Source organism: Canis lupus, chromosome 16 (genome assembly GCF_011100685.1).
Source record: "Canis lupus familiaris isolate Mischka breed German Shepherd chromosome 16, alternate assembly UU_Cfam_GSD_1.0, whole genome shotgun sequence".
Lineage (NCBI taxonomy): Eukaryota > Metazoa > Chordata > Mammalia > Carnivora > Canidae > Canis > Canis lupus.
The window spans coordinates 58,760,084-58,787,402 of NC_049237.1; the positions used below are offsets into that span (position 1 = coordinate 58,760,084).

Genomic DNA, 27,319 nt, shown 5'->3' on the forward strand with positions numbered 1-27,319 from the left:
GTTCTCCCTCCATTCTGACCTCCATGCCTTTGCTCATTCTGCTCAATCTCCAGCAGTGCCCTCCTCTCCAGCGGCCCCTGGACTCCTCTTGACACATCATAATTCATCTGTGCCTCAAGGCTTGATAGCCTGTCAAGCACAGGCTAGAATTCTTGCTTTCTTTCTTTCCATTACCCTTCCCAGTGCCATCCTTGCCTTTTTCTCTTTTCCTTCTGATCATTTCTCCCTTTTTACATTTTCTTTCTTACTCCCCCTTTTTTATTAAATTTCTAAGACTAGTTTTAAAGCAATTTTAGGTACAAAGTAAAACTGAAAAGAAAGTACACAGATTCCCCATATACTTCCCAACCCCACACATGTACAGCCTCCCCCATGATCAACATCGCCCACCAGATAGTGCATTTGTTACCACTGATGAACCTACACTGACACGTCATTATCACCCAGAGTCCATAGTTTACAATGGAATTCACTCCTAGTGTTGTACATTGTACGGGTATGAACAGATGTATAAAGACGTGTATTCACCATTATGATATACAGAGTATTTCCCTGCCCTAAAAATCCTCTGTGCTCTTCCTGTTCATCCCCACCCCCCTTCTGTACACCTGGAAACCACTGATCTTTTTTCTTCTCCATGGTTTTTCCTGTTCAAGAAAGTCATACAGTTGAAATCATATAGTATGTTGCTTTTTTAGATTGGCTTCTTTCACTTAGCGGTATACACTAAAGAGTCCCTCATATCTTTTTTTTTTTTTTTGCTTCTATTTATTTATATCACTGAAAAGTATTCGATTAGCTGGACGTACTAGAGTTTATCAGTTCACCTAATGAAGGATATCTCGGTTGCTTCCAAGTTTTGGCAACTATCAATTAAACTGCTGTAAGCATTCATGCACACGTTTTTGTGTGGACACAAGTCTTCAACTCTTTAGAGTAAACACCAAGGAGTGTAATTTCTGAAACACAGATTAAGAATATTTTTAGTTTTATAAGAAATCACCAAACTGCTATCCAAAGTGGTCTTACCACCTTGCATCCCCACCAGCAATAAGTAAGAGTTCCTGCCACTCCACATCCTAGTCAGCATTTGATGTTCTCAGGGGTCAGGATTTTGGCAAACTTCCTTTATTTTTAATAACTTTTAAAACTTACCAGGTTCTTTTGGTTACCAGAATCACTTGAGGAAAAGAATGTTATTGTAATAAAACTAGAAAGCCATAGCATGTTGGCTGTTTAATTTCTTGGTGGTTCTTTCAAAAGCTAGGATATAATGTACAGGGTCATGTAGGATTCTCTGTGCAAGGCTGCTCCTCTCACTATCATCAGGTGGGTGTGTGTCTGCCCCCTATATTAGCTTCTTTCCTTCAGCTTCCACTGAACAAAACAGCGCCTACTCTGCACCCCAGCAATGCTATGACTCCAACAGAGTCGCTGCTGAAACATTGCACTTCTAAAAGTGCGCCACTGCCTGACCCTTAAAGCAGGAAGTGCTTATAGAGAACAATGTGTAATCCCTGAGGTATTAATATTTTTTTCAGTCTTCCTCCTATTACACCTGGGCTTGCTGTGACACCTAATGCATGCAGTCTACTGAAAGGCATTCTTCCAGCAGGAGCTCTCATCACTAACTGCTTCCTATCTTTCATACATCATAGCTAAATTTCTCAAAAAAGTAAATGTTAAGGGTCTAGATAAGTTATTTTAAATTCAAGTCTGTAATTTATGTCTGCGGAATCATTACCTGATTTAGGCCAGATACCTACACTGATTGACGAGGAAGACAAATAATGTCACGGCTTTACATGGGCCATGGAAGTTCCCCAGAGGAGAAAGGTGTGTGGGCTGGAAGACATGGACAGGCATTTCTCTGCTTCATTTGTGCATGCATTCTTTTCTCTGTAAAGAAAGAAGCTGTTTCAATTATATAACACAAATAAATAAATAAACACAACCAACACGTACAACTCACCCTACAACTTAAAATACTCATTAACTTATAAGGGTAAACATTTCATGACTAGGGTGGCTTACAAGTCTGCAAATTAAGCTTAGCTTCTAAGGGAGTACATCCATCAACCGGTGCATTCTTTTCTCTACTTTGTTTCCTCTTGTTTCCATAAAAACAAAACTATACCCTATATTCTGTTTTATAATCTGCTTTTTATGTCATAGACTTTTAGGGTCATTTACATGAGTGTTAATACTGGAAGTATCATGTTAATAAGGCCAAATGTTTATGAAGTACAGATATGTTCTGCTCATTTTTAAAAACTTTTGTCTGTAGAGGAGCCTGGGTGGCTTGGTTGGTTAAGTGTCTGACTCTCGGTTTTGGTTCAGGTCATGATCTCAAGGTTCTGGGCTTGATTCAGGGGATGGGAGTCTGCTTGGGATCCTCTCCCTCTGCCTCTATCTTTCTCTTTCTCTCCCTCAAATAAATAAATAAATCTTTTAAAAAATGTCCATAAATGAATATTATCTTCTTGAAACACTTTTCTTGGTCAAGTTTTTTTTTAATTAATTATTATAGTAAGGATAATGTGGATCTTGAAATCATATACTCTGAAATAGGTATCACATGAATAAATAGGATACATTAACTACCTCCCAATTCTACTTTCTTCTTTTCTCAAACTGGAAATGAGATAACTTCTTCATAGAGATTTTTGGGAGGATTAAATTATGTAGTATATATAAAAGTACCTGCAATACTACATCACATGCCACGATTCCTCACTTTGTTTTTATTATCTTGCCATTTCTTACCCAAATTAAATTCTATACATTTTTGTAGAAATAGAATATTCATTAATATTGCATTCATACCCTTTTCCTATTTATATACCTATAACTTATGATGGCTAGGAGGCTAAGAAATATAATCTGATATATTCAATTGAAACAGTGGAAGTAAAAAATCCTAACAAGGCTTCAAGTAATCTACAAAGTTTTCTCATTGATGTTTAATATCCAAGAACTCAGTGCCAGAAGTGATAGGCCATTATTGCTTTAAGAGATGTAAGTTAATATAATTCATAATTTGTAATATTGAAACATTATGCACATACTATATCATTGTGTGTGAAGTATTATTTCTCCCCAGTGTTTGCACCTTTTATATTCTCAAAGTGACCATCAAAATGCTGCAAGAAACGTTTTTATAATAGTTACAACAAACTGTGTTCTCCTTGTTTCTACTGGGTAATATATAGAATAAAATTACACAGACAATATGCTGACATAAGGAGAATTTTAAAGGTGACCAAAGCAATGTATTAATATAATTAATACATTATTTATGTTAAGTATGTGTATCACATAAATTCTCAGATATTTTAACATTTCTCCTTTCTTAAAATACTTAAAAGTTTTAAGCATTGTCTTATTACATAGTATTACTGTCCATAAATATTAATAAATGTATATGATAAAAATATATATGCTAGACAAAAATCATTTATACTAAGTAGCATTGATTTCATAATATATATTTAAAACTATTTTATATAAGCAGTTATAAATTTACATTTGATCAAATATTGATATTTATTTAATGTAAAATTTAAGTTATTTAATAATATGAATACATATGAACTTTATGTGATAAATACATACATTAAGTATAGGATACATTTTTATAGAATTTATATTTACTGTTTTAGAATGCTTTTAGTTTTTTTAAAGATTTATTTGAGAGAGAGCACATGCAGGGTGGGGAGGGGCAGAGGGAGACAGAGAACCTCAAGCAGACCCCTCACTGAGCACAGAGCCTGACATGGGGCTCAACCCCACGACCCTGAGATCAGAACCTGAGCTGAAACTGAATCAGATGCTAAACCACCTGAACCACCCAGATTTCCCAGCCAGAATGTCTTTAAAAAATCACTTATAAACTATTATGAGGAAGAATTTTTCCATGGGTACTCATCATTTGGATGTGTATTTTTTTGTTTCTGAAATCTAAGAATTGACAACTAAGATTTTATGATTTAAATAAAGTATCTTTCATATTAAATATCAAAATATGTGTATTGAAATATAAACATAAAATAATTTCATATATATATATATATATATATATATATATATACCTGAATCAATTACAGTATACATTGATTGAGATCTTTACTCTTTTTTTCTCATATTTCAAAATTATGCAAAGGAACACACATCCTATGCAGAGTACCATGAACTGTCCTGGTCAAATGCCGTTTTTACTGTTAGGAGACTGTGTATAATTAGGGTCCCCGTGAGATATTTCAGAGAAGCCCCAAACATTTTTCAAAAATCCTAAGTCCAAGGTCCCTAAATTTGCCAAAATAGCCTGGGCAGAAATAGCCGGTAAGACCTCCAGTGAGGCTGCTTAGTCCCCAAGTGATGGCCACTCCGCATCTGTCATAGCCAACAGGTGAACAGACACCTCTGCTTCTGATGATGCCCATATGCATCCAAGTACCATCTCAGGCTGGTATGGGGTCGGACCCATAGCGGTGATGACGATCCTCAGGGCTGGTATATGAATTTCAGTGCCATTAATTTTGCAGAGGCCATTTAGACTGATTCTATACTAGCATTTCTTATTTTTCATTTTATTCAAGTACCAAATAAACATCTCAGTTTAATTTGAAGATACACGAGGAAAATACTCCCACTTTGAACATTTGCTGTCATAGTAATTTTAGCAGTTGGACAGATAATTATTATCATAGCCCTTATAAGAAACCTACTTGTTTTTCCCTCTGGCAGAAAAACAATCTAGAAGAGGAGACGTTAATGATGAGAGAATTCGGAGTGTTTAAAATTATCTGGACCATAAGATCCCCATAGGTAGTAGTTAGAATAATGCTAGAAACACAGAGGTTTCAATGCAGCCAAATTGTCCTTATTTGTTGTGCAGTACAGAACCATTAAAAATTTCCAAGCTCTTTGATAATATGTTTATTATTATATTTTATTACATTAGAAGCTCATTATATATACTTTAGAGAGAGACTGCATGATGAGGTGGGGAGGAGCAGAGGGAGAGGAAGAGAAAGAATCTCAAGCAGATGGATGCGGATCACAGAGCCTGACTAGGGACTTGAGCTCACAACCCTGAGATCATGACCTGAACTGAAATTGAGTCAAGTGCTTACCCGACTGAGCCACCCAGGCACCCACAAGCTAAAATATATTTTAAAAATGAATTGCTGTAAACTCAGAGTTCGATTTATGGTGGGCAGGAAAACTAGAAATCAAAGAAATTGGCAAAATTTATATAGAAAAATAGAAAAATCATGATAGTAGGCATTCAATTACCGGTGTTTTAAAAGTTGAAAAATTAATGGAATGAGAAAAGATAGAGAGTCCAGACAAAATGTCTGACATGATATTATATTAAGCATTTGGAAAATCTTGCCCTAGACACTCACACAAGGGGCTCCAAGGTCTGCAAATTCTGTTGCTTCAAAGATGTTTCATTTCTGATCCTATAATCTGAGACCCAACACGGTACAGACCCAAACCACGTGTTTTTGCTAACTTCTTCTTGTGTAAGCTATCTCTTTCAAACCCCGATGTTGCACTGATAAGACTCTATCATCCAAATGTCATCAATTCTTGTTTTACTCACTTCCATAAATATTGTAAATATTTGTTTACTATTCTGGGATCAAACCAACTAGAGTTTGATCAAGACTGTACATGTTCAGCAGGAAGAGCAAAGTCACCCAAAATTCTGGCACACATGTGGAAATATCTCATGTGATACTCTGTTAAAGTGAGAATAATTCTGTTATAGCTAAATGAAAGAAATGAGAACAATAGCAAAACATTTAAGAGATTAGCATTTAATTAAGTTAAGGCTTTGTTTTTCTTCTGGAAGAACAACACGAATAAGCTTTATTCTTGCCGGGATAAAACTTCTTGTGGATCGAAAAAAGGAAATGCATCAAAAGTACGGATTGCTTTTCATCTCATTAAAGAAATAGTCTATTAAGTGTGGAAGGAACAAATGTCAGTGTTGACTCATTTCAAACTGGTGACAGCAGGAAAGTTGGAAGTTTACAGTATCCCTCAAACAATATGCGGGGAATGGGGTGGCTATCATCTAAAGGTCATTGATAGAGTGGACATACTGCTACCAAGGAATCCCAACCAGTGTCTTCTGTATAACAACACTTTTTATTGCTATGCAAGTAAAATCATGTCACTTCTCTGAAGGCTTAAAATGGTTAGAATTAGTCTCAGAATTCATCCAGCTGAAACCTATCTTTAGGTCGCTAAAGAAATAAGCATCAATAATAAACATATGCTAAATCACAGGATCAATGTCTGATTTTTCTTTCAATGTCTCTGACTTTGGTTGACTTATTCCAAAGGTGTACAAGCTAAATTTTAACTCAACAAATGCCATCTTACATGAAGATTTTAATTTTCAAGGTAAGCCATGGTTCTAGAGCTCCTGAGGTGGCATGTGACCACATGTGGAAAGGTCCCTGAGCATGGTGTTTTTACTGCAGGAAAATTGCCACCAGATGGTATTTGAGCTGAAGCCTCATGGCTTGGAGCATATGGATTCCCATGTGTATGTCTGATTGGGAATATAAATTAAAACACATTTTTACCTCACTTTTTGGTACTTAGTGTCTTTTCATTATAATTTATAAAGGACTTTTATTATTAAGAATGTTGATACATTTTTATTTTATTAAATTTAAATTCAATTTGCCACCATATAGTACAACACCCAGTGCTCATCCCACCAAGTGCCCTCCTCAGTGCCCATCACCCAGTCACCCCAGCAGCCTGCCCACCTCCCCTTCCACTACCCCTTGTTCATTTCCCAGAGTTAGGTGTATCTCATGTTTTGTCACCCTCACTGGTACTTTCACTCATTTTCTCTCCTTTCCCTTTATTCCTTTTCACTAGTTTTTATATTCCCCAAATGAATGACACCATATAATGTTTGTCCTTCTCCGATTGACTTATTTCACTCAGTATAATACCCTCCAGGTCCATCCACGTTGAAGCAGATGGTGGGTATTTGTCATTTCTAATGGCTGAGTAATATTCCATTGTCTACATATTAGGTGTGAGGTTCACTTGTGTATTTGAGTTTTTTACATTTTTTTGAGGGAGGCTTGTAATGCAATGTATTACCCTCTTAGGACCACTTTTGCTCTATCCCAAAGATTTTGAATAGTATTATTTTCATTTGCATTAGTTTCCTTGAAACTTTTTAATTCTTCTCTAATTTTCTGGTTGACCCTTTCATCTTTTAGCAGGATGCTCTTTAACCTCCACGTGTTCAAGTTTCTTCCAAATTTCTTCTTGTGATTGAGTTCTAATTTCGAAGCATTGTGGTTTGAAAATACACAGGGGGCAATCTGAATATTTTGGTGTAGGTTGAGACCTGACTTGTGACCCAATATGCGGTCTATTCTGGAGAAAGTTCCATGTGCACTTGAAAAGAATGTGTATTTAGTTGCATTCGGATGGAATGTTCTGTATATACCTGTAAAATCCATTTGATCCAGTGTATCATTCAAGGCCTTTTTCTTAGATGATGTTCTGCTTAGAAGATCTGTCATTTGTTGGGACTATCGTGTTGAAGTCTCTTACTGTTAATGTATTATTATCTATGTATCTCTTTATTTTGGTTACTAATTGTTTGATATACTGATTGGTTCTCACATCAGGGGCATAAATATTCATGATTGTTAGGTCCTCTTGTTGGATAGACCCTTTACGTATGATATAGTGTCCTCTTCTTCTCTTACTACAGTCTTTGGTATAAACTTTAATTTATCTGATATAAGGATGGCTACCCCTGTTTTCTTTTGAGGACCATTTGAATGGTAAATGGTTCTCCAACCTTTCATTTTCAGGCTGTAGGCATCCTTAGGTCTAAAATGAGTCTCTTGTAGGCAGCAAATAGATGCATCTTGCTTCTTTATCCAGTCTGAAACCCTGCGCCTTTTGGTGGGATCATTTAGCCCATTAACGTTCAGAGTTACCATTGAAAGGTAGGAATTTAGTGTCGTCATAATACCTATTCAGTCCCTTTTTTGTGTGTATGGATTATTTCTTTTGGCTTCCTCTTTCTCTTACAGGGTCCCCTTTAATATTTCTTGCAGAGCTGGTTTGGTGGTCACATATTCTTTCAGTTTCTGCCTATCTTGAAAGCTCTTTATCTCTCCTTCTATTCTGAATGAGAGCCTTGCTGGATAAAGTATTCCTGACTGTATATTTTTCTCATTTAGTATCCTATATCTATCATGCTACACTTTTCTGGTCTGCCAGGCATCTGTGGATAGTTTTTCTGTCAATATGATATTTCTCCCTGTATAAGTTAAAAATCTCTTGTCTCGAGCTGCTTCAATAATTTTCTCTTTATCTTTGAAATTTGCAATTTTCACTAGTAAATGTTGATGTGTTGAATTTTTTTTAAACTTTTTTTGGGCAGGATCCTCTTTATCTCTTGGATCTGAATGCCTGTTTCCTTCCCCAGATGAGGGAAGTTTTCAGCTATGATTTGTTCAAATACACTTTATGGTCCCCCCTCTCTCTCTACCTCTTCTATAATCACAATAAGATGAATATTAATCCTTCTCAAGCTATCATTCCACCTCATTAACCCTAGCAGTTAGAGCATCCAGTTTGGACTGTATCTCAGTTAAAAATATTTTAAATTTCTGCTCGATTAGTTCTCAATTCTGTAGTAAGAGAATCTCTGGAGTCCTTTATATATTTTTTTTTCCATTTCCAGTCCTTTTATACATTTTTTCCACTAGTGATTTTATAATTGTACTTCTTAATTGTATCTCTGACATGATATTTAAATCCATGTCCAGCAAGTCTGTGGCAGAGAGTATTACTTCCAGTTCTTTCTTTTCTGGTGAATTATTCCTTCCAGTGAATTCTTCATTCTAGTTATTTTGTCCAGTGCCGAGTGGCTGTATGAGCAAGCAGAGTCAAAATTACCAACCACGACCTAAGTAAAAAGTCGATTCCAAGAGATCAGAGGCCAGGAAATAAAATAAAAAGAATGGAAGGAAATAAAATGACCACTAGTGAAAAAAAAATGAAAAAAATAGTAATAAGGAAAGAAAAACAAAAAAGAAACAAACAAACAAACAAAAAAAAACAAAGAAAAAAGAAGAAAAGAAAAAAATGGGTAGTGAGGAAGTGGTGGTAGAGAGAATGTAGTCTCACCGAGGGGACCTAGAGGATGATCCTCTTGGTTCTGAGTGTATTTTGTTCTGTATTCTAGAAGATGATCAAATCCAAATTTGTATAAACCAGCAAAACTTATATAGAGGCCCAACATCAACCACAAAAAATAAACAAGATAAAAGAGGAGGGCAAAATAGGAAGGAAGAGAAAATACAGTGTCACAGAATGAACCAACAGTGTTCCACTTGGTTCTGGGTATACTTTGGTCCATGTGTTGTAAGGTAATAACTTCCACCCTAATAAAACAAAACAAAACAAGACAGAAAAAACAAAAACCAAAAATCCAGAACTCCTATAGCTACTAAAGTTAAATGGGAAAGGTGGGAGGAAATCCAGAAATGAAAAATATATGTAAGACATGTAATTGTAGACATATGAAAGACAAAAAAGGAAAAAGCTTAGAAATGAATAGTTTGTAAAATATTGTAGTTAAGGTAGGAAGAGAGAAAAAATATTGGAAATTTTTAACCTGCAATATAAACGAATCATAATGAAAAAAACTTCTATGTACTATTTTCCCTTCCTCCTGGAGCTGTATAAAGCGGCTTGGGCAGAAACCTTATTCTTCCAGCAGTTCTTCTGGGGGAGGGGCCTGCTGCGCTGATTCTCAGGTGCCTGTGCCTGGGCTGAGATGCCCTGCCCCTGCCAGGTGCCCGGCCCCAGGTGAGCATCTTCTCCCGGGAGCCCCTCCTTCCCCACGGCCCCGCCCCTGCCCGGGAGGCAGAGACCGAGTGTCCCGCAGAGGCGGGGAGCCCCGCGAGTGCCAACCGCAGGCTCCGGTCCACGCCGGCCTGGGAGCTCTGGGTCTGTGCCGGCGCCCGGCGGCAGGAGTGGGGCGCTGTGCTGGGCCCTCCGGGTGCCCCCCTGCCGGGCTCCAGGGTGCTGGGCGCAGGGGCCTCTCCACGTGCCGGAGGCCGTGCTCCACAGAGGTGAGCTTCCCCGCGCCGCCCTCCATTGGGCCGGGAGCAGCCAGGCCTCACCCTCCGGGGCCCTGCAGTTCCGAGGGGAGCACTGTGCAGGGGCGACCTCACCTGGGACCTCACGTCCCGGCAGAGCTCCTTCTGGGGCTCCCCCACCCAGCCCTTCCCGGCCTCCCCCTCGCAGGTGGAACCCAGGGTGTCCGGGAAGCTGTGAAAGTCACCTGGGGTAGTTTGTGGGGCGGGGCGCAGAGGAGCCTCCTCCCCCAGGTGGCTTTCCGAGGCCGCGCTTGAGCGGAGCTCTTGAGGCCACAGCATCCGCGGGGCTGTCGGCGGCTGCGCCAAGGACCCTGGCGGCTACACCAGTAGGATCCGGGGCCTGGCCTCAGGGTCCGGTCCTGCAGCCTGGCTCTGACATCTCCCCTCTCGGCCTGGTTGTATGGGCTCAGGCTGGAAAGTACAGAAAGGACGTCGGCGCTTCTAGCTGATGTCAGATCTGGGAATTTAAGTCCTCATTATGGTGATTATTCTTAGTGTGTTTTATTTCTAATTTTTCCTCTAATTGTACTTGTCTCCACTGACTCGCCTATGATCTCTTCTCATAGACACAGTCGTTTATGCTTCTCTTGTACTCATTGCTCTCTTCTCTGAGCGTCGGTCTGGCTGTACAGTTTGCCACAAATCAATTCATGTTGGATTTTATTAATTTTATTATTATTTTTAAAGATTTTATTTATTTATGCATGAGAGACACAGATGCAGAGAGAGAAGGCAGAGATCCAGGCAGAGGGAGAAGCAGGCTCCATGCAGGGAGCCCGATGTGGGACTCGATCCCGGGACCCTGGGGTCACGCCCCAGGCTGAAGGCGGAGCTAAACCGCTGAGCCCCCCCCCCCCCCCCCCGGGCTGCCCTCATGTTGGATTTTAATTGACAAGTACAAGGCATAGCCTCAAAGAGCAGGCTAATTTGTTGGGAGAAGCATCTTCCTCCTGCCGTACATACTTCAGAGGAATCTTGATATTGTAAATGAAGATACTTTGAAAAAGGCATTAAAATATATATATATATGTTAATATAATTTACACATTTTAAATCAAAGTTAATTGAAGTCTTTTATAAACGATCTAATTTGTATCTGTTTCATCCATTTGCATAGTTTTACATCTTGCTTTAGTATTGGTTAATACCCATCGGATCATTCCCGTTTTGATTTTTATCTGCAAGGTTTTGATTCAAGTTGAATATATTTATTAATATCTATGGCATGTGTCCCATGAGACTTGAAAAGATGTGATTCAACAAAATTGGAGTTAAAATGGTATTAAAACGAGTAATTCCTCTCTTTTGAAAACATTTCTCTGAGGCACTGGGATCCCGCTTGAAGCAGATTGAGCTCCATGACTTGCCAGCTTTAAAGCTTCAGTTTTTAGGGAAATTAATTGGGTCATGATGCTGATGGAATAGGTAGTTGGGATTTATGGAGCTTATTGTTTACTTGTACATAACCTGCTTGTCACCATGTCTTTGCTGTCGTTATCCCATTAAAAGCCCATCTCTGTTTCAGAAAACCAGCCATATTTTACATTTAGTCTCTCATCACTTTTCAGTTATCTCCTGCCATCTGCAAGCCATTCAGGCTTGTCTAATTCATTCTGCGCTCTCGCAGAATTCCAAGTGAGTAACCTTTCTGGAATAAATAAGCAACTCTGACATTATCTTTAAAAAGCCCCAGAGTGTGTTGATCTAACTTGGATAGGTACTTCCAATGTCCCTCATTTCTTATTACTATTCCATGGAAGAGAAACAGAAAAAGGGAAAGAGAAATAGACTTTGTGTGTGTGTGTGTGTTTTTAATAGGCTTTACGCTGTATGTTGGCACACTTTCTTATTGTAAAATAGTGAAGTAAAGCCACACTACAGCAGACTGCTTCCGATAAAAGCAGTGATGGCCATTTACCTTGATGAGGGTGTTTTCGTAGGACTCCGCAATGACCGTGCACTTGGGGTCTGCTAGTAGACTGCTGCCCTAGCGCGTGATGCAGCCTATGACACCACGGCGCCAGGGATGAACACGATGCAGCCACTACCCCCTGCTCCATAAAGATACATTCTCAGACTCCCAGGGATGCCTGAGACCCAGGAAGGTACCCAACCCCGTAAGCACTAGGTCATCTTCTAAACACCCACGGCTATGATCAAGCTTAATTGTATAGATTATGGACAGTAACAGAATAACAATCACTACTAATACAATAGAACAATTATAACCCTATACTGTAATGAAAGCTATGGGAATACGGTCTCTCTCTCTCTCTCTTTCTCTCTCTCTCTCTCTCAAACTACCGTATTGTCCTGTACTCGCCCATCTTCTTTTGGTGATGATGTGGGATGACCAGATGCCTGCTGATGAGAGGAAGGAAGGCGAATGTTACAGGTGCTATGACATAGCTTTAGACTATAGATCGTCTGCTTTTGGACTCTGTTTGACCTCAGATCACTGAAAAAGCCACAGAGAGTGAAAATGTGGATAAGGGGGACTGCTCTAGAAATTTGGGAGTGATAGAAGTTGATTTGCTGAATGGTCAGAGATCTATAACTTGTTGGGATACACACATATGCACAGACCACAGTGGTAAAATACAGATAACATTGGGCACCTGGGTGGCTCATTTGGTGAAGCATATGCCTTCAGCTCAGGGTCCTGAGATCGAGCCCCGTATTGGGCTTCCTGCTCAGTGAGGAGCCTGCTTCTCCCTCTCCCTCTGCTTGCTGCTCTGCCTACTTGTGTGCATTCTCTCTCTCAAGCAAACAAAAAAAAATATTTTAAAAATATACATAAAACTTACCATTTTAAGTAATTTTTTTGTGTATGGTTTTATGGCTTTAAGTACATTGGCATCCTCGCCCATCTGCCACCACCATCCATCTCCAGAAAAACTGTATCTTCCTACCAAAACTCTGTACATGTTAAATGATAATTTCCAGGCCTTTCTCCCCATGCTTTGGGAGACCACCATTCTACCTTCTGGCTCTGTGAGTTTGATCACTCTTCACTCTCAACCTCTGTGTGTCTTCAGGTATATAGACAGCAGATAGTCGTATCCTGGTTTGTTGTTGTTTATCCATTGTTTCAATGTATGTCATTTGATTGGGGAATACATTAGTCTGCTAGAGCTACCACAACAAAGCCCCACAAATTGAGTGACTTAACCAACAGAAATTTATCTCCACAATTCTGGAGGCAGGGGGGTTCTGCTACAGATTGTCTCCTCACCCTTTTGATGGCTGTCTTCTCCCTGCGTCTTCACAGGGTCTTACCTCTGTGTATCTGTGTCCTACTCCACTTACAAGGGCATCGCTCATATTGGAATAGACACACCCCGATGACTTCATTCTAATGTAATCATTTGTTTAAAAAGCGTATTGCCAGATACAGCCACATTCTGAGGGACGGGGTTTAGGGCTTCCACATGTGAATTTTGAGAGGACACAATTTGGCACATACGTGGAATTGATTCTTTTTACATTTAAAGGGAGTACTGAGGGGGAAGGCCCTTATTTTTACCACATTTATTTGTTTCCTGTAGGCTTTCTAGTATTTCTCTCCCATTACCATTTTCCTTTGTGTTGAGTTGATTTGTCTGATGACGTATGAGGGTTCTCTTTTCACTTCCTTTCACACATATTCTTTTTTTTTAATTTATTTTTTATTGGTGTTCAATTTACTAACATACAGAATAACCCCCAGTGCCCGTCACCCATTCACTCCCACCCCCCGCCCTCCTCCCCTTCTACCACCCCTAGTTCGTTTCCCAGATTAGGAGTCTTTAAGTTCTGTCTCCCTTTCTGGTATTTCCCACACATTTCTTCTCCCTTCCCTTATATTCCCTTTCACTATTATTTATATTCCCCAAATGAATGAGAACATATAATGTTTGTCCTTCTCCGACTGACTTACTTCACTCAGCATAATACCCTCCAGGTCCATCCATGTCGAAGCAAATGGTGGGTATTTGGGTATTTGCCGTTTCTAATGGCTGAGTAATATTCCATTGTATACATAAACCACATCTTCTTTATCCATTCATCTTTCGTTGGACACCGAGGCTCCTTCCACAGTTTGGCTATCGTGGCCATTGCTGCTATAAACATCGGGGTGCAGGTGTCCCGGCGTTTCACTGCATCTGTATCTTTGGGGTAAATCCCCAACAGTGCAATTGCTGGGTCGTAGGGCAGGTATATTTTTAATTGTTTGAGGAACCTCCACACAGTTTTCCAGAGTGGCTGCACCAGTTCACATTCTCACCAACAGTGTATGAGGGTTCCCTTTCACACATATTCTATAGATATCTTCTTTATGGATCCCCTGAATATTTCACGAAATCCTAAAGTTACAACAATCTTAAACTGATACCAACTTAACTTCAGTCACATACATGGCTATATTCTTTCACAGTTCCTACACCACCACTTTGTGCTACTGATGTCACAGATTACATCTGTATGTATTGTATACCTACTAGTGCATATTTATATTTTCATGCATTTGTCTTTTAAGTCATGTAGAGAATCTTAAAAAAATAGACTTGTGAATCAAAATGACAAAATAGTGGATTTTTAGAATATTTCTCTCTATATTTACCTTTATAAGAGAACTTTGTGCTTTCATATTATTTTGAGTTATTGTCTAGTGTCCTTTCATTTCAGTTGAAGGGCTATCTTTAATATTTCTTATAGGGCTGGTATATAAGTGATTAATTCTATTTTTTTGGGGGGGGGTCTGGTAATGTCTTAGTTTTTCTTTTCTTTTTCTTTTTTTCTTTTTCTCTTTTTCTTTTTCTTTTTCTTTTTTTTATTTTATTTTTTTAATTGTGTTAGTTTTTCCTTCATTTTTGGAGAAAAGTATTGCTGGATATAGAGTTCTCTGTAAATAACATTCTTTTCTTTCAGCACTTTAATATTTCCCCTTATTGTCTTCTGTCCTACAAGTTTTCTTCTGAGAAACCTGATGGTTTTATTGGAGATCTCTTGTTTGCAATGAGTTGCTTTTTTCTTTCTGCTTTCAAGATGCTTTCTATGTCTTGGTCTTTTGACAGTTTCTGTGTCTCATTCTGAGTTGCTTTGAGGTTATCTTACTTGGAATTTATCAACTTGGATTTGTATATTTATGTATTTCCTCAAATTTGAGAAATGTTCAATTATTCAAATTCATATTTAAGACAGTTTTACAGTTTGTCTAGTAAGTTTGATACATGTGTTTCTTCAAGGAGTATTTCTGGAGATTAATCTTATCCCTTTGAATTGGGTACATTTTTCAAAAATTGTAATGCCTTATGATATTGTGAAAAACTGCATTTGGAAGACACAGCTACTTTTCCCAGTTTTCTGCAGAATATTGTGGAAACCCTTTACAAATTAAGGGGCCTCTGAGCCATACTGTTAGCCTTGCATGAAGCCATAGAGTCTTCTCTGGGAATGTGTCCTGTCTGGGTCTCTGTGTGTTAGCCTCCCATCCAGTTGCTTTAGAATATCTTACTTCCCCAACAAGTCTCACTCCAGCCTCTCAGGATCTTAGATGGTCTGTAATATTCTTCTTCTTATAATTCCTTGGCCCCAGGGGCCTGCATGGCTGCAATCTCTGCACTTTCTAAATGCAGCAGTCTGCCAATGCCTTCCTTGGCTTCTGGTAGCCATTCCACGGACAAGTTCCGAGGCAGGCAAGAAAAACAACAACAACAACCAAGAAAAAAAAAACAATCTGTCTCTCATGCAGCCCATAGGTCAGAATATTGCAAACAAGTTTCTCTTTGCTTCTTCATACTCAGCAAGGGGACCAGAAATGAGGCCACGTGCCATGTCAGGGAAGGTATGGGGTAAGGGGAAGTTAAACTTTCATGAACTCTTCTGCCATTATGAATGTGGCTTTTTCTTCATTGAAATTTCACTTGGCTGCTATTAACCTCAGACTGGTTTCCAGAGCTCTTAAAAAGTTATCTTATTCTATCTGTAGTTTTTATTTGGTATTTTCATGGAGGAATGAAGGCCTGGAACTTTCTCTTTCATCATCTTACTGATGTTGCTGCCCTATGTGCTGGATTGTTTTTAAATAATCATGGGAAAAACAAATATTTAGAAAAAAAGAATTGTAGAGTTGAATCTATTACTCACGCCATACTGCAAAATAGTTCTTGGATGATATAAAAATCTCAACTAAAACCTGTAAGAAATGCAGATGAACTAACTTAGAATGATGGAGTTCTTCCTAAGAATAAATTTACTCTAGTAAGATCTGTAGCTAATGTGGGATTTTGTCCATATCTCAGTTTCATCTTAACTCAACAATGAAAACTGAGTCTTGCTGTAATTATTGTCATATTTTTATGCATAGTTTTAATAAAATGCTTAGGGATTTCAACATTTACCCAGATAATATACTTTTTCTTGTGCAATCATTTAAAATATATGTGGTGAAAAATATAGACACACAGATATATATATATATATATATATATATTTATGTATATACATATATAGGCATTATATAAGTATTATAGATATGTAAATGAATATAATATGCATATACATAAGCAGATAATACAGTCATCTATTTGAATGGACTTAAGCCATAGGAAACATGAATTATCCAACAAGATGTTGAGATAAAGTAGGTTCCTGAATTGGTAAATTTTCTGCCTCAACTATGACATTAAAGGTCTTGTTTTTTTTGTGATATGCCTTCTATCCCATCCATACTATTGCTCCCATCCTTGGACTGTTGCAAAATGGTACCAAAACTTCCACATTTGAAATCAGACACTGTAAGGTCCAAGTAAAAGAAGATAGATACGGTCTCTACTGGCTCACTGGAATGTCTTCCCAGTGGGATGGCTACAGCCTTCTGCTCATGTCTCACTGAATGGAATTTGGTAACAAGCCCAAGGTTGAGCAAGTTTCTGGAAAGAAAGAAGAAATTGATTGCCTTGGTTGCATTAGACAGCTTAAATAGTGGCAGATGGGTGTTTGAGTGTTAGCTACTCTATCCGATGAACAAGTGAGCCCTTTAAAATCACTGTTACACTGTGATTGTACAACATCCCAAAAAGAGGTAGGGCTCTTCGTGGAACAGATTCAGGAAATAAAGCAGCATGTCTATAAAAGAACAGTACATTTTTTTTTAGTTCGATGATAAACATGTTCAATGTTGAAAACATAAGTTGGTAGTTTTATTTAAAGTATCTTTTGTATAGGTATTAACAGATAATCTGTTGCTTCACTCCATCCATGGATAGCGGATGAAGGTTTTCTTCTGTATAAACTTTGACACTGTCTCATGATGCTATTAGTTGTAACCTGTCATAAAGTTGCCTGTAATGAGCACAAACATTTTTAAAATTAAATTTTGACCATTTGAATAGAAGAAAGGTTCAAAGTAAAGAATGTTGGCATCCTTTCACTAAAATAAAATGTCTTTTTTTTTCAGACTTAAGAATAAAGATCTATTTTAATAGATCTAAAGTATCTTATTCTAAATAAATCACATTTGAGTCATAATTTAAGAACCAAGCCTGCCTAACAAATTTATTCTCTGAGGATTTCCCCAACAGCGACACAAAATGACAAGAGTTTTTCTGTCTATTATAGTGAGTCAAGGCGGTGTTGCATTGGTTTCTGACATGTGTCCAGATCCTGGGATTCCAGAAAATGGTAGAAGAGCAGGTTCCGACTTCAGGTAGGAAATATATGGGTTATTTGAAAAGTGTGTGATTTTCTAATGTATGTATGATAACGTATATAATTTTTAATGTATATTTTTATAATATTTTCTAACACATTATATACTCATATATGATATATATAATATACATTATGTATAATTTCAATTTGTTCTTAATTGTTATGTCTTTTTTTTTAAAGATTGTATTTATTCATGAGAGACACAGAGAGAGAGAGAGAGGCAGAGACACAGGCAGAGGGAGAAGCAGGCTCCATGCAGGGAGCCCGAGATGGGACTCGATCCCAGGACTCCAGGATCATGTCCTGGGCTACAGGCAGATGCTTAACCACTCTCACCCAGGCATCCCTGTTATGTCCTTCTGAATTAAAGATACAACTTCTTAGTTATGCAGCTATATTATCTGTAAAACTCTAAAACATGTTGTGTTGAAAATTTCCACATGGGGTAGAATGGATGCCTTTCACTATATTAATTGGTATTAAAAATTTAACCCAAAATGTATATGATTGGAACGTCTCCAGGTTTTTTTCCCCCTTTGGTTTTTAATTAATTGCCTTCCCATTTTCTAATGCATTCTGATTGATGTTTACAAAACTAGATGGGGCAAAACTTTACCTATAGTCCCATAATTGTTTAATTCAACTTTTAGAGTAATAAATGTAAGTGGCAGTCAATGCAATTTATTTCAGAAAATGTTATTATTCATGTTACTGGGATGTGATGAGCTAGAGACTTCTTTCTAGTTGTGGCATTATTAATGTAGTGGTGATTAAAATAGTCCATTATTATGCTTTCATTTATATATATATATATATATATATATATATATATATATATATATAATCATTTCTTTAGATTCTTGAATTCTTTTCCATTAGTCCAAGAAACAGCATTTGCCAACTTACAAGATGGAGACTCATACTGGGAGTAAGTTTAAAAAAAAGAGTAAGGAAGAGTTTTCCTCCCTTAAAAATCTCATTTTTAGAAGGAAAACAACAAAGATATGTGTAGAGAGTTTTGGCTAGTTAAGTGAGCTGAAACTGAAAGGGGAGCCTGGGAGGTGCAGTAGGCAAAGCGCCCGACTCTTGGTTTTGGGGTCATGAGATCAAGCCCCAAGTCAGGTCCCACGCTCAGCACAGAGCCTGCATGAGATTCTCTCCTCTCCCTCTGCACCTCCTGGTCTCTCTCTCTTTCTCTCTCAAATAAATAAATTTTAAAAGACAACAACAAATGAAAAATATAGTTCATACCAACAAAGAAGGAATATTTCTCAGTGTAATTGGAGTAGCAATGTTCATTTTTAAAAATGTTATTTAATTTTATTTTTTATTGATGTATTAGTTTCAAGTGTGCGATATAATGGTTCAACGGTTGTATACATTTCTCACTGCACATCAAGATGAATGTACTCTTAATCCCCTTCTCTTTCACTCCTCATCACCCTCTTCTTTCTGGTAACCAGCGTTCTCTGTATTCAAGAGTTTGTTTTTTTTTTTGTCTCTTTTTTGTGTTTTGTTTCTTAAATTCCACACATGAGTGAGAGAGACAATTAGCAATAGTAATTTTGAAAAGGCTAGAGAAAGAATAAAATTGCTGGCTGTCATGAAGTTGGCATGTTTGTGTGTATATATATATATATAAACATATATATTTATGTTTTTTTATTTCCCAGCAATGTCTGTTCTGTTTGAAGTAGAAAGTTGTATTGTAAAAAAAAAAAATAGTTTAGGAGCTGCTGTTTTATGTTTTAGTTCAAGTTTCTGTGAAGCAGAGGAGATGAAGAGGATTCTTCTTCAGGTGATTTGTGTGTGCATGAAATGTGCACTTTGGAGAAGGAGAATGGAGGAAGGAGGATAGGGCCAGAGTGAAAAACTAAGATGCAAGCTGGTTTTGACAGATGATGAGCTTCAGTCTGAACCCACAGGGAATTTGGGGCCACAAATCGCACCAACCAGCTGGTCCACCTTTCGTAGCCACTCCCCCTGCCTGCCGGTCTCTGGCTTCCTTCACTTGGCTCAAGGAAGTTCTCTGGAGCATGGCTGGCTTCCAGTAATCGTGGCCCTTCCCAGTGGGTGTGATGTGTCCCCATGGCAGGGTGGTCTAATAAAGATGGGTGCTGACTTCCACTATCTTAGAAAACAGCAGTCAGTTGAAGGCATTCAGGAATTTTATCACTTGAAAATGAAGCAAATAAATGAAATTTATACATTCTCCCCCCACTTCTCTCTCTTTTGAAGGTTACACAATTCTTGCTAGAATCCATAGAGGGGTCCCCCCCCCATATAATCCTTTCTTATCTCAAAAAAGACTTTCTCCATTTTCCCCTCACTCAGGAAAAAAAACAAAATTCTCCCTGCCTCACTTCCAAAGAACTGTACACATCCTTCCATTAGACATCTCGTGCTCTCCTGTGCAGGAGTGTGTCTTCTTCATCTCTGTCTCCTCAGTGACTAAAATAGTGCCCGGCACCCAGGTGCTCAGCAGATATTATTCCAATGCACTTTGTATACGAGGGAGATTGCCCGTCCAGTACTCTGTCATCCCTGGAAATATTCTCAGGAATCTAGAAACTTCTTTGGTCCATTTGGCAGAGCTCTCTTTCAAAACATAGCGAAATAAATGCTGTCAGGTGACGCCAAATTGTTCACATGGCATATATATATAGTAAAGAGAGTTAGAGAAACTTCTTAATCTCTAAAAGTTCACGAGGAATTTGGAATCATTTGAGGCCAGTGTCTACTTAGCATAAGGGCAATAATAAAATCTTTTATGAACATCTCAGGTGAATGTGCTGGCATTTGCTCTAGCTCATTCTTAGAGCAGCCTTATTTCTGAAGAAGAGGCTTAACTCCAGGATAAACATTAGGTCCTAAGGTTGTGTTGATGTGTCTTGGGGAAAGCCAAGGAAGAGATTGGGTACCTTATCTTAGATGAGACTTTCAAATATCTTATTTTCCTGGAGATTCTCTATATTGTTTACATGTCTCCAAGTTCATGGCAATCAAATAATATAAGGGAATATGATCGGGAAGATTAGACTTCCTATAAGACTAAATACAAATGATGTGAATGTTTTTGCCATCCATGAGGATATATGTGTGCATGCATATGTATGTCTATACAAAACTGTCACAAGCCGGTTCTGGTAACTTTTTAGTACACTTTAGAGGACTCTCTATCTAGATGATCCTGAGAACTACAAATAAAGATGGTTTTATGTATTTCTTTCCAATGTGAACGTATGTTATTTCTTTCCCTTGCCTGAAGGGATGAGCTAGTACCTATATTAGGTTGAATACAAGAGGTTGGATACAAGTGGGAGACATGAGACATTCTAGCTTAATTCCTTTAAAAAAAAAGCTTTATTTATTTTTAGTAATCCATATCCCCACCGTGGAGTTCAAACTCAGGATCTCAAGGTTAAGAGCGACGTGCTCGCCCAACTGAGCCAGCCAGGTGCCCTCATTCTTGCTTCATTCCTGATCTTTGGTGGAAAGCACTCTGGTTTTCATCATTATGTGATATTAGCTGTAGGTTTTCATAGATTACTTTTGTCAGGTTGAGGAAATGCCCTTCTATTTTTGCTTTGTTGTAAGGTCTTACCAGAAATGGACGTAGATTTTGTCAAAGCTTTTTCTAGATCTGTTGAGATGATGTGTTCTGCTTTAGTTATTAATATAATTAATCACAGTAATTGATTTTCTTGCATTCTGGGATACATTAATTTAGACATGATGTATCAGCCTTTTTGTATACTGTTGGCTTTAACTTTGTCTTTCTTTCTTTCTTTCTTTCTTTCTTTCTTTCTTTCTTTCTTTCTTTCTTTCTTTCTTCTTTCTTCTTTTTCTTTTTTTTCTCTTTATCTTTGTGTTCTCACAAGGGAGGATACTGGCCTATAGTGTATTCTTATAATGACTTGGTCTGATTTTGCTCTTAGAGTAATGCTGGTCTCATAAAATTAATTAGGGAATATTATTTCCTCTGTAATAGCCTGGAAGAGTTTGTATAGTATTGAAAGTATTTCTTCTCAGATTTTTGAGAGATTTATCAGTGAAGCCATTTGGAGTTAGAATTTTCTTATGAAAAATGTTTAAGTTACAATACAACCTTTTTCTATTTATAAGCCTGTGCAGGCTTTCTCTCTACTTGAGTAAGTGGATTTGGTAGTTTTCATCTTTCAAGGAATTTTTCAATTTTTATTCAATAAATTTTGTCAAATGTATTGTCATAATGCTATCCATAATATTTCCTTATTGTCCTTTAAATCAGTAGTGATATATCTCACAGTTCTAATTTCTGATGTATTAATTTGTATTTTCTGCTTTACCTGTTGCAACTGACTAGTAATATGCCAATGTTGTTGATCTCAAAAATGAAAAACCAAAAACCAAAAAACAAAAAAACTACATTTGGTGTCACTGATTTTTCCATATCAGTTTTATTTATTTTATATTCCACTGATTTCTGCTCTGCTCTTTCATTATTTTCTTTCTTCTTGTTACAATGGGATTTACTAGCTCTTCTTTGTCTGGTTTCTTAAGATTGAAGCTGTGATTTAAGGCTCTTTTTTTCTTTTCTAATGTGGGTGTTCAGTGCTTTATATTACACTCTAAGGATGGATTTCACTGCATCCCATAAATATTATGTTTTTCTTTTCATGCAGTTCAAATGCTTCCTATTTTCCCCTGTGATTATTTCTGTGATCCATGGGTTATATAATACTGTTCTATTTAGTTTCCAAATATCTAGGGATTTTTCCCAGGGATTTTGTGGTCAGAGAACATACTTTGTATGACTTGAATCCTTTTCAACTGGCCACAAATTGTTTTCTGCCCTAGAGTATGCGCTATTTTGGTGAGTATGTAATGTACACTGGAAAGAATATATGTTATGCTATATTAAGGTGAAATGCTCTATAAAGGTCAATTAGATCTAGTAGGACAGCATTGTTTAGATCTTTGGGATACTTACTCATCTTCTGACTCTTCTGTTACCGAGAGAGGGACATTGAAATCCTTTATTTGTCTGTTTCTTACCAGTTTTTGCTTCCTGTATTTTGAAGCTCTATTGTTAGCTACATACATGTTTAAAGTTGCTATGTCTTTTTAATGAATTCATACTTTTGATGTTATGAAGTATCCCTCTTGAGTAATATTTTTTCCTCTGAAATCAACTTTCTTGTTTTGTCATAGTCATTCCAATTTTCTTTTGATTTTTGTTAGTATGGTAACACTGTATATGGATTCATACATCCATTGCTGCATTCAATCTGTTACACTTTGTTGTTTTGGTTAAAATATTTTTAAAAATCCTGCTTCACATATGGTTGAAGAATAAATGAATTTTATTTCATTTTTTTCTCCATGTTTTTAAGTTTCAGTTAGTTAACCTACAGTGTAATGTTAATTTCAGGTGTAGAATTTAGTGACTCGTCACTTACATACATCACCCTGTGCTCATCACAAGTGCCCTCCCTAATGCCCTTCACCTGTTTGACCCATTTCCCACCCTCCTCCCCTTCAGGAACCATGTGTTTGGTAAGAGTCTGTTTCTTGTATGCACCACTGTGAGTTTGACAGATTTACAATGTTTAAATATTTTTCAAATAAGATATATAGAGATATAATATGACACTATAAAGAATTGATGAAAGATATTTTCTTAAGTATTAGCTGCAATTTGGAATATGAAATCATAACAATAAACATTTTATACTTATTTACCTTAAAATCCATTGATTTAGCTTCCATCTTGAAATGGAATACATGCATGATTTTGTACCATCGTGTCTTGGTGATTTGGCAAATAATGACTCATTTAGTTATGAGTGCTTCCAAATGTTGATACACTTCACTACACAATATCAAAAACATTGCATATGTTAATAGCTCTATAGATCTTATTGGAAAAATATTTAAGCATTGGGAAGGTGTCAAACTCATGATGGCACATACAAATTTTCAAAATTTCTAATGTTTTTAGACTTGAATTTTATTTATCATTGGCTACAAATATTGTCAATTATTTTTCTTGAATAAAAACTCATTTAAAAAAGCCCATTCATTTATTTTTTATTTTATTTCATTTTTTTAAAGATTTTTATTTATTTATTCATGAGAGACAGAGAGAGATAGAGGCAGAGACACAGGCAGAGGGAGAAGCAGGCTCCATGCAGGGAGCCCAACGTGAGACTGGATCCCAGGTCTCCAAGATCACACCCTGGGCTGAAGGCGGCACTAAACCACTGAGCCACCTGGGCTGCCCCATTTATTTTTTAAAGAGAATATCTGACAATGCAGATATTAGCAATTATAGCTTTTTTTTTTTTTTCAAATAAGACAGTGTCCTCTGAAAATAAAGCAGTTAATTCAGCTCACAATTGAAACAATTTCAATGCACTTTTCCCTCAAGATCATGTCAGGCTTCAATAGGTACCACAGATGCATTATGTATTCAATGATCAAGGTTTATTAATTTTAATAATTCTTCCTGCTTCCTCAAGGACTTTCTTAAGTGATGCTGGCTTTTCTTCTTTTTCCTCTTCCTGTTCCTCCTCCTTCATGCTCCTGCATGGTGCTATTGCTTCCATTTATGTTAGGTCACTATCAGTTTTGCTTACCATTGCTCTTTCACCATCACATGGGGAAAAGCATACACCCCTTAGTATTATTATAAGAACAGTCTAATGTAAAAATATCATGTCCTCTGAAGGAGTCTCAGTACCCACTCCGGGGATCTGTAGTCATACCTTGAAATGAGATGTACTAGAGATGGAAGTGGACTCCATCTAGCATAAAAATAATCGTTTTAGTCATGAGAAAAAAGGCTATATGAAAAAACATGCTATTCAGATATTTTCTATATTTCTACTAAATTAAAATCCAGTGGTCAAACTACTAGTAGTTTGGTACTGACTAGTGATCCTGAGCAACCAAAGTATAAAATCCTTATTCGTTGACTGCTTCCATCCAGGTAATAATAGAATCTATGTGTCTTCATATGCAAACTGGAAGATCACAACCATGTAAAATTGCCTTATGACCACGTGTCATGGGTCCAGCATATAATAAACTGACTATAAATGCTGGTGTTTTAAAAAGAGGGAGGATATTCTTGATTGTTTAAAGTCTTTTTGAGACTGTTTTTAATGAAAGGCAATTCAGTTCTTTCTAAATTCATGTAATCAAAACTAATGACTAACATATAATCCAAACTAATGACCAACATTGTCAAGAAGAGTGGATGGAATTCATTTGTAGTTAGCACTGTAATTATATGTAATTTGGGGCTGTTTCTGTTTAAAAAATGTTCGCTTTATTAGGTTGGTAAAATATTCCTCATCTGATTTTATTTATACTATTATTTTTGTTTCTATGGAAATCTTTCTTTCCATAGGCAATAGATAATCCAGTATTATCTATAAAGAATTCTAACTAAAAGAAGCCTAAAACTCGAAGTTTTCTTACTTGAATTCAAATCATTTTAGGGATAATTTTCTGACATTTTTATTACCCCTGACCACTCTCTAAAAGACAAAGTATATTGATAAGAACTGAATACTTATGAAACAATTGATAGAAAAATTCAATATGTAAGGGATGGAACTAGAGTAGGGATGGAGAATTTATGGATGAATACTAACATCTATTATCCATCTATTTCCTATGCTAGTAGGATTGGTAGATGTAATTATCCCAATTTTTGCAAATTTAGCTATCGAAATTCAGAATATTAACATGCCAAGATACTCTATATAGTCATGGTTATAGCTGGGGTTTGAAACCAGATCTTATTGACTCCAAAGCCCCTGTTGACCTCAAAGGATTTTTAATAAGGAAAATTATAGTGACTAAATGTTTGCACACCTGTCATGCAGGACCACTAAATAGGATGTGCGGTTTGTGGACACCACCAGCTAGCCATGTGAGGATTTAAGATGTGGTTCAAACCTAACCTTGAGCTCAGCATTCCAAGCCATGCACCTTAGTCTCGGGTTCTCTACTCTCAGCAGAAGGGGTACTTGGTTCCACTTGACAACTAAGAGTGAATGTCCTATTGTAATTTTGCACAAAGGATCTGTGTAGACTAGCAGCAACCATGCTACACATCACGGGTGTAATAGGTTCTTTATATATGTTATATAAATATTACATAGAGAGCCTCATGTTATAGGTTCTATGTATGTTGTATAAACATTGCATATGATATATGTTTATATAGATATATTTTACATTTTTGCTACACATTATAGGTGCTTTATATATTTCTAATATTAAGATCTATTAATTATAAAATTCTTTATTACATTTAATAGATGCTGAAATTAAATTTAGGGACCTCCCTGGTTTCTGAAAAACAAGGGTTTCCATTCTCTTCCATGGCTCTCCTTCCTTTTCTTTTGTATGTGCATCTCTCACTACCCTCCGTTGCAGAACTGCATTTAATGCTGATCCTAAATCTATACAAGTGGTGCTACCTGTCCTAAAAGTCCCTTCTCTTCAGAAGGCCACCGCTACCCTCAGGGCTCTGTGTTACATTTTTAATTCTTAGCCATATTCTTCATCAATTATGGTTTTCCCTCCTTCCATACCTCACCACCAGTGAAAATTGTTCTCAGGTGACAGATACCCCACAGGTAGAGAAGGGCAAGCTAATAAAAAGCATGAGGAGCTTGAAGAAGCAAAATGGGGGGGGGGTGGGGGGCACCGACACATGCTCTGTGGTTCTCTGTAGGATATATTTTTTTGTAAGACAGAATATTATTTCTAATTGTCTCTGCCTTTCCCCACCCACACAGTTGGCTTCCATTTGTAGGGCAAGGAGTCCTTACTCCCACCTTGCTTCAGGCCATTATTTCAACATCTTCAGCACAACTATGTATGTCACATATTTATGTGTCTATCACATTAGATATATGTTTATATCATGTTGGATTATGAGGTCAAAGGAAAGAGGACAGGACAGGATGATTGATTAGATTTCTTATTACTGGGCCCAACATATGGTAGATATGTTTTCATGTTGAATTGGATTAAATTGAAACTAACAAGACTGTTGCTAGGGTATGTGATCACAGCCTAATTAGAACCCAAATAAACCCATTAAATTAACTTCCATTAGCCAGAGAGATGATCAACTTTTCTTAAAATACAATCTATGCTCAAAAAAGGAATTTGGGTGTTGGAAGAGTGATACTTCTGATTTAATAAACAAATATTTAATTTATATTATTGATTTTTATAGATCACTATTCAAGTTAATACCATTTGTTCTTATATCTTGGCCCTTTTTCTTTCAAGGGATCTCACATTTATATACTCTATGGAGTTAAGGGGTATCAACTGGAATTATCTGTCATCCAATGAAAGGAGAAACTGGGACATATAAAATGCAATTATATAATCAAGGAGAAGCAGGAAAAAAATTCCATAACCCAAGTCCCTGGATAAAG

General features: G+C 37.2%; 1 protein-coding gene across 1 annotated transcript in view; it reads left to right on the forward strand.

Annotated features, from left to right (window-relative positions):
• Positions 1-27,319, forward strand: part of CSMD1 (CUB and Sushi multiple domains 1) — a 1,850,581-nt gene that overhangs the window by 1,286,364 nt on the left and 536,898 nt on the right. Inside the window, exon 12 of the mRNA XM_038560546.1 lies at positions 17,775-17,862. Within this exon, the coding sequence (XP_038416474.1) occupies positions 17,775-17,862 (88 nt within the window). The remainder of the gene's footprint in view (positions 1-17,774; positions 17,863-27,319) is intronic.